Source organism: Acomys russatus, chromosome 24 (assembly GCF_903995435.1).
Source record: "Acomys russatus chromosome 24, mAcoRus1.1, whole genome shotgun sequence".
Taxonomy (NCBI): Eukaryota; Metazoa; Chordata; class Mammalia; order Rodentia; family Muridae; genus Acomys; species Acomys russatus.
This window is the reverse complement of record NC_067160.1, coordinates 16,811,375-16,827,512: the sequence shown is the minus strand read 5'-3', so window position 1 is coordinate 16,827,512 and position 16,138 is coordinate 16,811,375. Positions and strand designations below refer to the sequence as shown.

The 16,138-nt window shown below is 44.7% G+C and overlaps 1 protein-coding gene across 1 annotated transcript in view; it reads left to right on the top strand.

Moving 5' to 3' along the window:
- The first annotated feature begins 842 nt into the window (after positions 1 to 842).
- The window catches only part of Ubr3 (ubiquitin protein ligase E3 component n-recognin 3), a 135,854-nt gene continuing 120,558 nt past the window's right edge, over positions 843 to 16,138 (top strand). The window contains exons 1-2 of the mRNA XM_051167088.1: positions 843 to 912; positions 5,984 to 6,527. Coding sequence (XP_051023045.1) covers positions 843 to 912; positions 5,984 to 6,527 — 614 coding nt within the window. The remainder of the gene's footprint in view (positions 913 to 5,983; positions 6,528 to 16,138) is intronic.

Below are 16,138 nucleotides of genomic sequence, written 5' to 3'. Positions count from 1 at the left end.
AAAATGAATATAAAGACCCTTAACAGAATATTTGTATTTATTGGACCTCTTTCCATTGCAAGATGAAAACAACAACAGCAATAACAACAACCACCACCACCAATTTTAAGCCTAAAAAGAGAATTGCATTCAGCCATACACCCAGTGGAAGAAGAGTTGTCTGTGCTCTCAGTACCCCAGCCCCTCTGCCTCCCACACAGCCTCTGCACATGGACTTCTCCTAACCTCAGCTCATTGCTGGACTCCCTTCCATTTCACAACAAAGCAGAAGGATCTCTTATCTGCCAGGTCCACTTAGAACCCTGGTGAAGAACTGACCACCCTAGCCATGTCCCTCTCTCAGCACAGGACAAGGAGGTAGTCAGGGATGACAGCAGTGTGGAGGATGCTCAGAACAATATTAACGTCTCATTTTCTGTTTAGCCCCCAAATACAACTCATGTCCCCTCTGTGTGCATAGTACAGTCACCAGATTAAATGGCAACTTCTGAAATCATAAATAAGAACCACTGTCTCTGTCACATGGCAAGTTATTCTGATAGGTGACCACATTACAACTTAACCTGCAGAGTCTGGGACAGCCAAAATAACATAGAGAAACCCTGTCTCTAAGAAAACCAACCAACCAACCAACCAACCAACCAACCAACCAACCAAAGAAAGACTTAACCTGCAGAGGTCATTGTTATCACACCTGTCTTAAATGCCAGACTCATTACATAGCCTATTAAACAGCTCTCAGGTTATCACGTGGCCCAGGTTGGCTTTGGATTTGATTATGTATGTAAAAGATGGATGGTTTTGAAGTCCTGATCTTTCTGCCTCTACTCCCGGGTGCAGGGATGAAGGCTGGTGTGGTGGTACATGCCTCTGAGCTCAGCGTGGAGGAGGTGCAGAGGCAAACCCATCTCTGTGAGTTTCAGGCCAGCTACAATCTTGTCTCAAAACAGACATGTCATTCAGCATCCAGCAGGTGGCCTGACTTCTGTGTCTGGTCGGTGGTCCAGGCACCGCTTGCTTTTGGACAAGAACAGATAGACCTTGAGGTCAAAGGGTTCCACTCTCAGGACTGGCTAGACTAGAGTGCTTTAGGGTGAGGCCTGGGCACTAGGTGAGGCTCCGGTCTCAGCGCGGGAGGTGGAAATGATTCTCCACTGGGCTTTACAGTTTAGTTCTTTTAGAATGAAATGGCTGGTATCAGATGGCCGTGGAGACTCAGCAGCTCCACAAGTCCTATAGCTCTTCATTAAGCTAGTGAGGCAGAAGATGCGGGTGGACATCGAAACCAGCACGGGTGGGCTTCACCAGCTGCCATGGAAACTCCGCCATAGCTGCCCTTGCCCCGGGGCATCCAAAGGCGATTCTTCCCCAGAATAAATGGGTCATGATGGAGCACGAGAGAGCAAGCCAGCTAGCCTTCATTTATAAACCATGAGAAGGGGTTTGTGGATGAATGTGTCTGATTCGGTAGGGCTAGAGATGCCAGGGTACCTGCAGTTGTACAGCACCGCATTTACGTGCAGTCTCACAGAGTCCTATCACCGCAAAAAACCGCGGCATTTAATTATCTTTATGGGTGGGGGAAGAATTTCCTGGTATGATTAAAGGCCATTTGCTGGAGACAAGGATCTCCTTAGCATAGGAGGGATACTTCCAGGAATCCACAGGTGCTTGCTGAACAGGTTTCTTGCTTTGTTTTGTTTTTTTTTTTTTTTTGAGACAGGGTTTCTCTGTGTAGCCTTGGCTGTCCTTGCCTCACTTTGTAGACCAGGTTGGCCTCGAACTCACAGCAATCTGCCTGCCTTTGCCTCCCGAGTGCTGGGATTAAAAGCGTGTGCCACCACGCCGGGCCTGAACAGGTTTCTTATCAGAGAAGAATCAGGCCTGCTTCACACAGACAACAAAGTAACACACACACACACACACACACACACACACACAAACCACTTAAAAAAAAAAACAACAAATGAAAACCAAGTGTAGAGATTACAGGTGTGTACACACTCAGCTCCAGTACATTTTTGTACTAGTAAATATTGACCTCTTTGGCCATAGTCATTAACATTACTTTGTTAGTTTTCTCTTTCAACATTAATTGTCTTTTTTGTTTTGTTTCTTGGAGTTTTGCTATGTTGTCTAGGCTAGCCTCGAACTCCTGAGGTTCAAGTGGTGTTCCTGCCTCCTGGGTCTGGAGCACTGGGGACTGTGGGTGTACACCATCATATCTGCACCCCTGACTTTATCTTCGCTGTTGTTGTTGAGACAGTGTTCCTCTGTATAGCCCTGGCTGTCCCAGGACTCACTCAATAGACCAGGCAGGCCTTGAGCTCAGAGATCTCACTAAATCAGTCTCTAGAGTGCTGGCTTCATCTTTTAATTTGACTTTGGGACAGAATCTCAGGTAGCCCAGGATGTCCTTGAATTCCCTACATGCCTGAGGATTACCTTGAACTCCTGACCTTCCAGCCTTTTCTTCTCCAGTGCTGGGTTACATCCGTTGCCACCATGGTCAGGGGTTTACTTTCTTTCTTTCTTTTTTTTTTTTTTTTCCCTCTCTGGAAACAAATGAATCCTTTAAGACCTTGCAGCTGTACTTCTGCAGTTTGCTTAATATTGAAACAAGAGCATTTTTAGTAAGTTTCTCAGCTCATGTTTTAGAATATTTTGGGGGAAAGCATGACAGTGCGTTTTGAGTTTGGCCTACATTAACAGCTCTGCAAGCTGTTCCTTGAGACATCTTGAAGGTAGAAATGTAGTTCTCAGGATTTTGTCCTTGTTGTCCTTATCACTGAATATCATTGCATGGCCCAATCCCTCCCGCCCCCATCCCTTAAAAAAAAAAAAGTCCCCAGGAAGGCTTTTTTATCCACATCTACCAAGGCCCCAAAGATTTCCACCTTGCCTTATGCATACAGCAAATCAGTTTACCAATTATCTGCCAGATCGCTGTCATTGCTCCCTGGGACATCTGAGGCCAGGGCTGGGGACCAATCAGATGTACCGCCTGCTGTATTTTTGGGCATATGAATTACTTAAAATTGTGTTTTTCTGCTACCAGTTACTTAACAGGTTCATTGAGCAGGTTACAAAGGAATAACATTAAACAGCTAGCATCTACAGAAACTCAAGGAGTGTTAGCTATTGCAATTATCTCCCACTGAACAACAATCAGACAGATATGTGAGTGCTGACAGTGAGCAGGAAGACAGGCTCTTTGCCCTCAAAACTTTACCAGCCGGAGTGGTGGAACAAGCTGCTCATTTTGGCACTAAGGCAGGAGGCTCTTGTGTGAAGGTAGCCTGGGTTACAGAGTATTTCAGAACAGCCTGCCCATCCCAACCTCTAAAGCCACAGGAAAATGACCAGTTTTTAAAGCAGTGGGGATGAGATTTTCTGCTCAAGGTAAAGAAATGTCAAATAAATCAGAACCCTTTAATTTTTATTTAAAAGGTTTTTTGTTTTGTTTTGTTTTTTTAATTTATTTTATTATGTATACAGTGTTCTGTCTGCACGCCAGAAGAGCGCATCAGATCTCACTATAGATGGTTATGAGCCACCATGTGGTTGCCGGAAATTGAACTCAGGGCCTCTAGAAGAGCAGTAAGTGCTCTTATCCTCTGAACCATCTCTCCAGCCCTAAAAGGTTTTTTATGTATGGGTGTTTTGCCTGCATGTATTTCTGTGCAACACTTGCATGCCTGCTGCCCATAGAGGCCAAAAGACAGCATTGGGAATCCCTGAAATTGGAGTTAATGACAGTTGTGAGTTGCTATCTGGGTGCTGGGAACCAAACTTGGGTAATCTGGAAGAGCAGTCAGTGCTCTTAAGCATCGGTACATCTCTCCAGCAACCCTTCCACCCACTTTAAATGAAAGAAAATGAGAGCTGGGGACGTAGCTCAGTTGGTACAGTGCTTACCCCGCATGCACGGAGACCTGGGTTCAACCCTTGGCTCCCTATAAACCAGGTAGAGTGTAGTAATTCCAGCACTGGGAGATGGAGGGAGGAGTTCAAGGTCATCTCTTGGTACATAAAATGCTTGAGGCCACTCTGGGCCACAGGAGACGTTGTCTTAAAACCAATAAAGGCGGGGTGTGGTGTACTCTGTAGTTGCAGCACGCTGGGAGGCAGAGGCAGGAGGGCTGCTGTGAGTTCAAGGCTAGCCTGGTCTACAAAGTCAGTCCAGGACAGCCAAGGCTACACAGAGAAACCCTGTCTTGAAAAAAAAAAGGGGGGGGGGCTGGAGAGATAGCTCAGCGTTAAGAGCACTGACTGCTCTTCCAAAGGTCCTGAGTTCAATTCCCAGCAACCACATGGTGGCTCACAACCATCCATAATGTGACATGATACCCTCTTCTGGCCTTCAGGGGTATAAGCAAGGCAGAGCAATGTATACATAATAAATAAATAAATAAATAAATCTTAAAAAAAAAAAAAAAACCTTAAAAAAAAAAAAAAGAGCTGGGTGTGGTGATGGCTGCCTTTAAACCTAGCACTCAGGAGGCAGAGGCAGGTGAGTCTCTGTGAGTTCGAGGCCAGCCTGGCCTATAAAGCAAGTCGAGAGGACACCCGGGACTACAAGAGAAACCCTGTCAAAAAACAAACAAACAACAAACCCAAAACCAAACCAAGAAGCTAGCAAACAAAACTAAGCAAAAGCTCCCATGAAACAGTGATCAGGTTCCAGTGGTTGTCTGTCTGTCTCTGTTTCTGCTCTAGACAGTGATAAATAGTGGTGTTGGTGGGTTTTGACCAGACAGTTGAAGGAGCTTGGCTTTTCTCTCCACTAAAGAGGATAAAAGAGGGCCAAGATGTGGGTCAGCAAGGGAATGTTTCTGCTGCCAAGCCTGATGATGAGTCCAATCCTCAGGAAACCACAGGAAGGGGAAGGAAGCAACTCCCACAAACCGTTCTCTGACTATATGGGTTTTAGAGAGCTCTGACTCAAATAAATAAATAAATTGAAAGTAATTTTAAAAGGACAGTAAGAATATGTTTTTCTTACTTTAAAATTTTTAATTTTTGGTTTTTCAAGACAGGGTTTCTCTGTGTAGCCTTGGCTGCCTTGGACTCCCATTGTAGACCAGGCTAGCCTGGAACTCACAGCGATCCACCTGCCTCTGTCTCCCAAGTGCTGGGATTAAAGGCGCCACCACCGCCGGACTTTACTCCCAGGACTGGGGAGGAAGAGGCAGGCAGATCTGTGTGAATTTGAGACTCGCCTGGTCCATAGAGTGAGTTCTAGGGCAGCCAACGCTAAACAGAGAAGCTCTGTCTCCAGCCACCCCTCCGCCCCCCAAACAAACAAACAAACAAACAAACCACAACACAACACAACAAAACAAAAACTAACCACTCACCCAACCAACCAAAAAAAGAATATTTCACAGTTTTAAAAAGAATTTATCTTAGGAGATTCAACTGGAAGAGTGCGAGGCTAAGCTGACTCAGGGAAATATTTAGGAGGAAGTTTCAATAATAGTAGGAATCGATTAGTTACTAAGACTCTGATAACAGGTATCAACATTTGAAGGCCAGAGACAGATGCCTAAAATACATTTGGTAGGTGTTGTGTATAATTCTTGTGTTCTAGGCAAATAAAGAAAAAACGACTCATCTTTCCTTTATTCTCTCAAATATTACATCCCGACTGCAGGAAACAAAACAAAACAAAACACTCTTACTGAAGATCGTCTCGTCTTTGCCGATCTTTGCCGAGTTGTTGTGTAAAGTAATTGTCAGTTTTGAAAGTTGGGAGCTAGCAGGTAGAGGGGACCTACGGGAGCAGAAACCCGCCCTGGAGGGGGCGGAGCCCGGCGGAGGGCGGGGCATAGCTGGAGGGAGTGCGCAGGGGGCGGGGAGCGCGCCGAGGTGCTCTGCGGCTCTGGGTATCGCGAGAGTTGGGCGGGCCGAGCCGTCGCAGGAGTCAATTCCCCCACCCTCCCGGGAGGAGCCGCGGGTCCTGGGCTCTCCAAATTCTGAGCTCTCATCATGGCGGCAGCGGCGGCGGCCGTCGGGGGCCCGCAGCCGCCCCAGGCCGAGGTACCGGCGCAGGGGCCGGCCCTAGACAAGGCGGCCACCGCCGCGCATCTGAAGGCCGCTCTCAGCCGGCCGGACAACCGTGCGGGCGCCGAGGAGCTGCAGGCGCTGCTGGAGCGGGTGCTGAACGCAGAGCGGCCGCTGGCCGGGGCTGCGGGCGGCGAGGAGGCGGCGGCGGGCGGCGGCGGCCCAGGCTCGGCGGACGAGGATGCCCTGGAGTGGTGTAAGTGCCTTCTGGCCGGCGGCGGCGGCTACGATGAGTTCTGCGCGGCCGTGCGGGCCTACGACCCCGCGGCGCTCTGCGGCCTGGTCTGGACGGCCAACTTCGTGGCCTACCGCTGCCGGACGTGCGGCATCTCTCCCTGCATGTCGCTGTGCGCGGAGTGCTTCCACCAGGGCGACCACACTGGACACGACTTCAACATGTTCCGCAGCCAGGCCGGGGGCGCCTGCGACTGCGGGGACAGCAACGTAATGCGGGAGAGTGGGTGAGTGGAGCCCCGGCGAGGCGACCCGGGCCGTGTGGTCTTGCAGGGTCGTGGGGTTGTGGTTGTGGGGCGAGGAGGAAGCCTAGGGGAAATCTGGGAGCCGACCCTCATCTGTCTGGGGGAAGCTTGGGGAAGGGCGCAGACGCAAGGGGTTGGAGGTGACTGAGCTGTCACCGGTTGGAGGAAGGCGGTGGGGAGCAGAGGAGAGCGTGTGCGGGGAAGCAGGAGGTCAGGGTGGGCGAGTGATGGGGGGGTTCAGTGCGTAGGGTGACAGGGCAGGTAGGAGGAGGAGTGGATACTTGGGGGAATCTGGTGTGCTGTCAGTTGTGTACTTGTTGAGAAAGCAGGGAGGGGGGCGAGGAGGGATGCAGCTGCCTGCCTGATTCTGGAGAAGAGCCTTAGAAATGATTTGGATAGACCGTGAGGGAGTAGGTTGGGATCTGATTTGGGTCACCGAATGATGAAGGCCAAAGAAGAGGGTCTTAACTGCAGTTTAGGCCCCTTGGGGGGAAAAAGCGGCTGAGCTGCCTGTGAGGGACCGAGCTGTGGAGCTGATGGGGGTTGAGGAAGGAGGGAAGGGAGGGGCTTGTATAAAAAGGGACTGTTGAGCTGTCAAAGTATTTAGTGTGCTAGAGTGACAGAGAATTGGGCTCCTGGGCAGTGAGATATATAGAATACCCCTCACACTAGAAGGAGGAGAAAAATCACTGAGCGAATTAGGAATCAAATGCTGGGTTTTATCTAGTTTAAGAGCACCTTAATCGCTGGGTGGTGGCGCACGCCTTTAATCCCAGCACTTGGGAAGCAGAAGCAGGTGGATTGCAGTGAGTTCGAGGCCAGCCTGGTCCACAAAGTGAGAGTCCAGGACAGCCAGGGTTACACAGAGAAACCCTGACTAGAAAAACCAAACCAAAACCAAACCAAACCAAACCAAAACAAAACACCCAAAACCAAAACCAAAAACCAAACCAAAACAAAACCCCAAACCAAAAACAAAACACCTTAATCATTAATATGAGAACACCCGTCTGAAAGGAGACACTCAACACATGCATCTGTGACAAACTCATTGATGTGTGCAGCGCACCTATGCCATAATTCACTTACACTACAGTCCTTAGTGATACATTCCTTAAATAGTCATGAAGGAGTCAGAAGCTGGAGAAGAGGTTTCTGAGCAGAAGGATTAAGAAAACGATTCAGAAAGGACATAGTAAGAGCTTGCACATAATAATAACGAGGGCTAGCAATTATAACGAATTTTTGCTTTACTTTTAGCATTTTAATATTTATATATTATTGAATATAAAAGCCAACATAACCTATAATAAAAATTGCATCCTTTCTGGTCTCTCATCTACCAGTTCCTTCTCACTGCTGTTAGTTTCTTTTAGTCCAAAGCAACAGTAAATGTTGTCCTGTTTCTGTCTCCTTTCATCCCGAAGGTAACATTCTTCTCCATCTTGTCTTTTCTCACTGTGATGTTGTTTCACATCAGTTTCCTGATTCTATAGGGTAAAAATGGCTACATAATGTTCCATGAATTTGCTGCCCTTGATTTAAATAATGTAAGGTGATGGTTGTGAAGATTCATAGTACAAAAATAAAAGCCTCGATGTGCCGGTCTTCCCTCATTTGTACAAGAATGTCAGTTGGGCAAATTTACAAAGGTGGGATTTAAAAACTGTCCTTCCCGAGACTTTTTATAATTAATGTATGGAATGGCCTGTTTTCCAGTAGCTTCTTTAACAGTGTTATTAAAACTTTACTTTTTTTTTTTTTTTTTTACTGTTTGGTGAAAGTAGTCAAATTTTAACTGCTTTATATAATTTAACTCATTTAATTTTTTAACAATTTTGAGATACTTAGTTATTATTCCCATTGAATCGGAGAGGGTAATAGGGCTCAGATTTTAAAAACCTGCTAAAGCTCACCCAGATAGTAAGCTAGGCATGCTGGCTATAGATCGTGATCTCTCAGCCAGTTTTCCTTACTGCTTATGTTAAACAGCATTCTTTAATTTGGTTTTGGGGATTTACCTGCCGTGTTGTGCATGCTAAAAAAAAGTGCCCTTCTACCTTCTTCCACCTTCAACCTCTAAATACTATTCTTACTGGTCTGATTTTTCTGTCCCATACTATTTTGTTCTTTTTGGTTTTAAATGTCTTTTTTTTGGGGGGGGTTTCGAGACAGGGTCTCTCTGTGTAGCCTTGGCTGTCCTGGACTTCCTTTGTAGACCAGGCTGGCCTCGAACTCACAGGTCCTGAGTGCTGGGAGCAAGACACCACTGTCCGGCTTAAATGTCATTTTTTTAAACCTTCAATTAAAAATTAAATGCTGCTGCTGCTGCTGCTGTGTCTGTGTATTTTGTGTAGGACAAGGGGCAGCTTTGTGGAGTCAGCTCTCCTTGCACCTTTATGTGGGTTCTAGAGACCAAATTCAGGTGGTTGGGCTTGTGTGTCAAGCCTTTTCATGCTGAGCCATCTTGCTGGCACGTCACCTTTTTTGTTTTTTTGAGACTGGGTTTCTCTGTGTAACCTTGGCACAGAGATTGGCCTGCCTCAGCCCCCAGAGTGCTAGGATTAAAGGCATGTACCCCCCTCCCCCCCTTTTTTAAGAGGGAGGTCAAATCATAGATGACTTAGAGCAATCTCTTTTTAAAATTTTTTATTAATTTATTCTTGTTACATCTCAATGGTTATCCCATCCCTTGTATCCTCCCATTCTTCCCTCCCTCTCATTTCCCCCTTATTCCCCTCCCCTATGATTGTTCCTGAGGGAGATTACCTTCCCCTGTATATGCTCATAGGGTATCAAGTCTCTTCTTGGTAACCTGCTGTCCTTCCTCTGAGTGCCACCAGGTCTCCCCATCCAGGGGACATGGTCAAATATGGGGCACCAGAGTTCGTGTGAAAGTCATACCCCACACTCCACTCAACTGTGGAGAATGTTCTGTCCATTGGCTAATTCTTGTTCTAGGTTAGCATTCAGGGAACTAATAATAAAAGAAATAATGTTGGTTCTTCCTTGGAATTAGGAACAAGTGGTAATTATCAGATTTTTCTGGATGAAATGCAAATCTGGCATTTAAAAATTATGTTGCTTTACTGTGGAAGTGGAAATAATGTTAGTAAGGTTTTCTGTTTTGTTGGGATAGGTTCCTGGAACTTTCTGTGTTGAGTGTGCTGGCTTTGAACTTTCAGTGATCTTCTTGCTTCTGACTCTCAAGTGTTGTGATTGTAAGTGTGAGCCACCGTGTTGGGGACTTCCTCCTCCTCCTCTTCTTCTTCCTCCTCCCCTCCTCCTCCTTCCTTCTTCATGATAGGGTAGGTCTTAATGTCTAACTTCAGCTGGCTGTCAATTCAGACTTCCTGTCTCATTCTTCCCAATACAAGGATTACAGGTGTGAGCCATTATGCACAGCTTCTAATGAGATTTTATTTATTTACTTATTTATAATACAAATTCAAGTTGGGTGCAGTGGCTCATGCCTGTAATCCCAGCCCTCGGGAGGCAGAGGCAGGTGGATCTCTGAATCTAAGGCCAGCCTGGTCTACAAAGTGAGTCCAGGACAGCCAGGGCTATTACACAGAGAAACCCTGTCTCAGGGGAAAAAAAAAAGAATACAAGCACAGAAGCTGGGTGAGGTGGCATACCTCTGTAGTCCTAGCACTGTGGGAGGCAGAGGCAGGTGGATCGCAGTGAGTTTGAGGCCAGGTTGGTCTACAAAGTGAGTCTAGGACAGCCAAGGCTACACAAAGAAACCCTGTCTTGAAAACAGCAACAGCAACAGCAACAGCAACAACAACAACAACAACAACAACAGCCAGAACAACAGAATACAAACACAGAACTAGGACATCCTTGCTGTAGATAAGTCCCTGTGGTTTTTTTTTTTTTTTTTTGTATATGAGTGCGCTGTCTTCATGTACACCTGCATGGGCATCGGATCCCAGTATAGGTGGTTGTGAGCCACCATATGTTCTGGGAATTGAACTCAGGACCTCTGAAGAACACGGTGGTCTTAACTCCTGAGCCATCTCTCTGTCCCTGTGTTTTTATTGAGGTTTCAGGAAATTTATTTTCCTCATGGTAGCAGTTGTATGTGAATTGGTGCTTAATACTTACTGATTTAATTATTCTGTTAGAAAAACACAACTGTTGGCTGTGTGTTCCAGGAGTTACTATGTCTAGTCTCAGGGACAAGACTGAACAATAAACAGTATTGGAGGCATGTGATTATTCCGAAATGTTTACAACTCAGTGGTTTAGATGGAAAAATCTGGGCTGAATACCTACTCTTCTACCTTTAGAGGAATAGATGACGGTGGCCACGAGTGTAGGCTAAGATGCAGCTTCAGGTTATAATAGTGTTCCAGGTGGACAGACCTGTGCTACCCTGGAAACAGTCCCCAAAGGCTGCTTAAAAACTGAGAATTCGGGGCTGGAGGGATAGCTCAGAGGTTAAGAGCACTGGCTGCTCTTCCAGAGGTCTTGAGTTCTATTCCCAGCAACCACATGGTGGCTCATAACCATCTGTAATGAGAGCTGGTGCCTCCCTCTGCTGTGCAGGTGTACATGCAGCAGAACACCGTATACATAATAATAAATCTTTAAAAACAAACAAACAAATGTATCGGGCATGGTTCACACCTTTAATCCCAGCACTCTAGAGGCAGAGGCAGGAGGATCTCTGTGAGTTCAAGGTCAGCCTGGTCTACAAAGCTAGTCTAGGACAGCCAGGCCTACAAGAGAACCCCTGCCTCAAAAAAACCAAAACCAAACCAAAACAAAACCCAGAGAATGCATGTATTTTGGAGTTGTTCTTCCCACTAGCATAAAAGTGTGCCATTCCACTGGTTAGGCAATTTCTGAAAGACTCCACTTTCCCTGTGCACCTACTGCTGTACTGACCAACTGCAGTGCTGGGGAGTAAACCCAAGGCCTTATTTTATTTGTAAGGAGGAACATGCTCTATCCCAGAGCTATACTTTATCCTTGTGTCTGTGTACTTAATAAAAGAAGAGAGTTCTTGTGCCTTAGTCCTTTTCATGTGTATGGCTGTTGTGATAGGATGTTGAACTCACTGAGATCCACCTGCCTTTGCTTCCTGAATGCTGGCATAAAGGCAAGTGCCACCATTGCTGGCTTCAACTGTTTTTGATTTCTTGACATTACTATTGTCAGCATAATAGTAGTATTAGCAGATACATGAAACAAAGAGAAAATATTGAGAACTCATGTGTGAGGTGATATAACAAAGTATGAGAATGGTATGTTAAACTATGTATGACTGGGCAGGTAGATGGCTTAGTGGTTAAGTGTAATTACGGCCCCTGCTGAGAGCCTGGGTTCAACTTACAGCCACTGTTACTCTAGTTTCAGGGGATGCAGCATCCTCCTCTTCTAGCCTCTGAGGGTACTGCACACATGTGGTGCACATACATACATACATACATACATACATACATTCAGGCAAAGCACAGGCATAAAAAAATCTTCAAAAGAAAAACAATGTATAACAAAATGATGTTTTTGTCTGTGGTGCTAGCAATTAAGCTATGCTTTCCACCTGTACAGGAATCACTATAGAATAAGTGTAATTATTGCTATACATGTTGTGGAAGAATATTAGACTCTAGATGGTTTCTCCACCCTAGCTAGTTCTCAAATAATCGAGACAGAGACCTTTTGCATTATTAAAGCTTTAAAGCACAGTAACTGGGCAGGTATCAAACCTCTAAGCTATTTTGTTATTTCCCAGCTGTATACCCCATGTTACTGTCCTTGTTCATGGCCATGTGCTCATGGTCCATCCTGCTCTGTGCTGACTTCCTTCTCTTCGCCTTTCTCGCTCTTCCTGCTACATCTTGTGCTTCATTTTGCTTACTTTCGTCCAGATTTTAAGGTCCTTAAAAAAAGGCACCCTAAAGGCCAACATAGATGGATTTAATAGATGCTTCCTAAATGTTGAGTTGGGCTGTATCTGAAAAGCTGTCCTAAGGTTACATTTCTTTATTATTCAGGAAATGGCATTGATTATCAACAGCAGTTTTCAGAGTGTTTAGAGTAGTCTTTCCCACCTCTAAAATGTCAAATGTAGTACATATTGACTATAATATAAGAGATTGGATAAACTAAAAGGGCAAGGTCCTCTTCTTCATCCACTCATCCAGTGAGAGAGGGATTTCTCTCATTTTCATTTGACCTTAATTATGTATTTAAAAGATGTTAGCACTAATGGTCAGTATTTCTTTTAGCTGGCTTGTTGGAAATATTTAGGTAGTTTAGTTTGTGACAGTGCTGAAGTGGAGGCAGTGAATATCTGGTTGACACTTTCATTATTTCCCCCAACATATATTGGACAGTGTCTCATATTAGTACACAGCGCATTTTTTTCTCTTGTAGTCCTGGCTGTCCTAGGCTCACTTTGTAGACCAGACTGGCCTTGATCTGCCTGCCTCTGCCTCCCGAGCTAGGGCTAGGATTACAGGTGTGCGCCACCATGCTGGGTTCACAGTGCATCTTCTTTGCTTTTCTTTTTTTGAAAGTTTTATTTATTTATTATGTATACAGTGCTCTGCCTGCATGTATGCCTGTACCCCAGAAAAGGGCATCAGATCACATTATAGATGGTTGTAAGCCACCAGGTGGTTGCTGAGAATTGAACTCAGAACCTCTGGAAGAACAGTCAGTGCTCTTAACCTTTGAGCCATCTCTCCAGCCCCATCTTCTTTTCTTTTAAAGATACTTTTTTTCTATTTTATTTTATGTATATGAATGTTTTGTTTGAATGTATGTCTGTGTACCACTTGCATGCCTGGCTAGAAGAGGGCTTTGGGTCCCCTGGAATAGTTTTGAGTTACCGGGTGGACAGGTACTGGGAATTGACCCGGATCCTCTGGAAGAGCCCTCAGTATTCTTAACCTCTGAGCATCTCTCCAGGACCCCCAACCCCCTTTTGAGACAGGGTTTCACTATGTAGACCAGGCTCCTCTTATTTTTGGGAGAGAATTATCTCCTTTTAAAAAAGGACCCAACCAGGCATGGTGGTGCACACCTTTAGTCCCAGCACTCAGGAGGCAGAGGCAGGCATATCACTGTGAATTCTCAAGACCAGCACGATCTACAAAGCAAGTCCAAGACAGCTAAGGCTACATAGAGAAACCCTGTCTCAAAAAGCAAAAAAGGAAAAAAAAAAAAAAAAAAAAAAAGGACCCATACTTGCTGGATATTTACCTCATATGTTTAAGTACAGATTTAATATATAGATTTTCCTGAAAACCTGTTATGTTAGCGCCTACTTATTTTTATATAGTTATAATTGATTAATTAATTAATTAGAGACAGAGTATTTTGTAATCCTGGCTGGTCTGGAAGTCACAAAATCCTCCTGCTTTTGCCTCCTGAGTGCTGGGACTAAAAGTATGTGCCACTACAGCTGACTAACATGAAAAGTGTTAGTTGCTTTTACTTAATTTGATTGGCCGGATGTGCCAGAATATGGGTAGTATGTTTCTACCTTTTAAAATACTTATTTATTTATTAAGAACACAGTGTTTGGCGCACGCCTTTAGTTCCAATATTCAGGAGGCAGAGGCAGGTGGATCGCTGTGAGTTCGAGGCCAGCCTGGTCTACAAAGTGAGTCCAGGACAGCCAAGGCTACACAGAGAAGCCCTGCCTTAAAAAACAAAACAAACAAACAAACAAACAAAAAAACAAAAACAAAAAAAACAAACACACACACACAAACAAAAAACAAACAAACAAAAAAGAAAGAAAAAAAGAATATAGTGTTTTGCCTGCATGTACACCTACATGCCAGAGAGGGCACCAGATCTCAATTCAGATGGCTGTGAGCCACCATGTGGTTGCTGAGAATTGAACTCAGGACATTTGGAAGAGCAGGCAGTGCTCTTAACCTCTGAGCCATCTCTCCAGCCTTATTTCTATCTTTTTAACTTACATAAATCTCTATATTTACAGTTAAAATGCATTTTGAAATCAGATGTGGTGTCAAAGTCCTAGCACTTGGGAATTAGGTGGGTAGGACATGGTTTTTACAGAATTTCCCCTTTCATTTAGCAGTGACCTATTTCTTACCAATCAGGGTTTGCTCTAAGGTACTAACAGTATTTTGGTCAAACAGTTGTAAGATGTTCATTATATACAGACATACCGATTCCTTCTTATGAAAGACTTATGGCTTTTTTTTTTTAAATTTATAAACATTTATGTATAAGTATGGTAAGGATGAAAGAGAAGAAAAAAGGCAATTTAGAATTGTAGATATAAGATTCCCTGAATACACAGCATTAAATATTTTGTAAGCCGGGCGTGGTGGCGCACGCCTTTAATCCCAGCACTTGGGAGGCAGAGGCAGGCGTATCGCTGTGAGTTCGAGGCCAGCCTGGTCTACAAAGCGAGTCCAGGATGGCCAAGGCTACATAGAGAAACCCTGTAGCCTTCATACTATTTTGTAAATAGTATGAAAACCTATAAGGTAGAAACTCTATTTCTGAAACTATAATTATATTTTCATAATATTGATAATTTCATTTTTAAAATATCTACCCAGTTGCTCATCCTCTAACCTACTCTGAAGTAAAAGAGGGTTAGATTTCTACAAACTGGGACTTTAGCACTGTAAATAGTGTTACTCTGTTTTTTCTCACTGAGAAAATAGGAAGTGGTGGGTTGCTTCTGTTTACAGTTGTATACAAATGTAAATGTATTACTGTATATGCATTTCTTTCCTCCTTTCTTTGGTGCTGGGAATCTAACCCAGGGCCTATACATGCTGACTTCACACTTACAGTAAGTTGGTGTTTTTACGTGTTAGGAATTCTTTTTTTTTTTTTTGGTTTTTCGAGACAGGGTTTCTCTGTGTAGCCTTGACCCTCCTGGACTCACTTTGTAGACCAGGCTGGTCTTGAACTCACAGCGATCCGCCTGCCTCTGCCTCCCGAGTGCTGGGATTAAAGGCGTGCGCCACCACGCCCAGCTTAGGAATTCTTTTTTTTTTTTTTTTTTTTTTTGGTTTTTCGAGACAGGGTTTCTCTGTGTAGCCTTGGCCATCCTGGACTCACTTTGTAGACCAGGCTGGCCTCGAACTCACAGCGATCCGCCCGCCTCTGCCTCCCGAGTGCTGGGATTAAAGGCGTGCGCCACCACGCCCGGCAGGAATTCTTATGTTAGTAAATCTTGTTGGTTTTTCATTTTTTGTTACCTACTTTATATACAAAGGAGAGAGTTTATAGAATGTCTGGTACAGTTTATAAGAGTTTTTGGGGCCATGTATGGTGGTGTGCACTTGTAATCCCAGCAATGGGTGGTGGAGGTAGAAAGATTAGGAATTCAAAGGCAACCTTGGCTACTTTAAGGATTTTGAAGCCAGTCTGGGTCACGAGGCCTTGCCTTAGAAAACCCCATGACAAACCCTCTTCCAAAACAAAATAGGACAAACCCCTGCAATATGGCTATTCATGTATAACTGTCCTCTTTAGGAAATCTCACAAAAATAAACTTAAGCTAATGTAGTTATAAAATCTGAAATTAAATAAAAATTTCGGAAGGTTTAAAAGAAGGGAGAGATGGCCCTCCAAAAGGC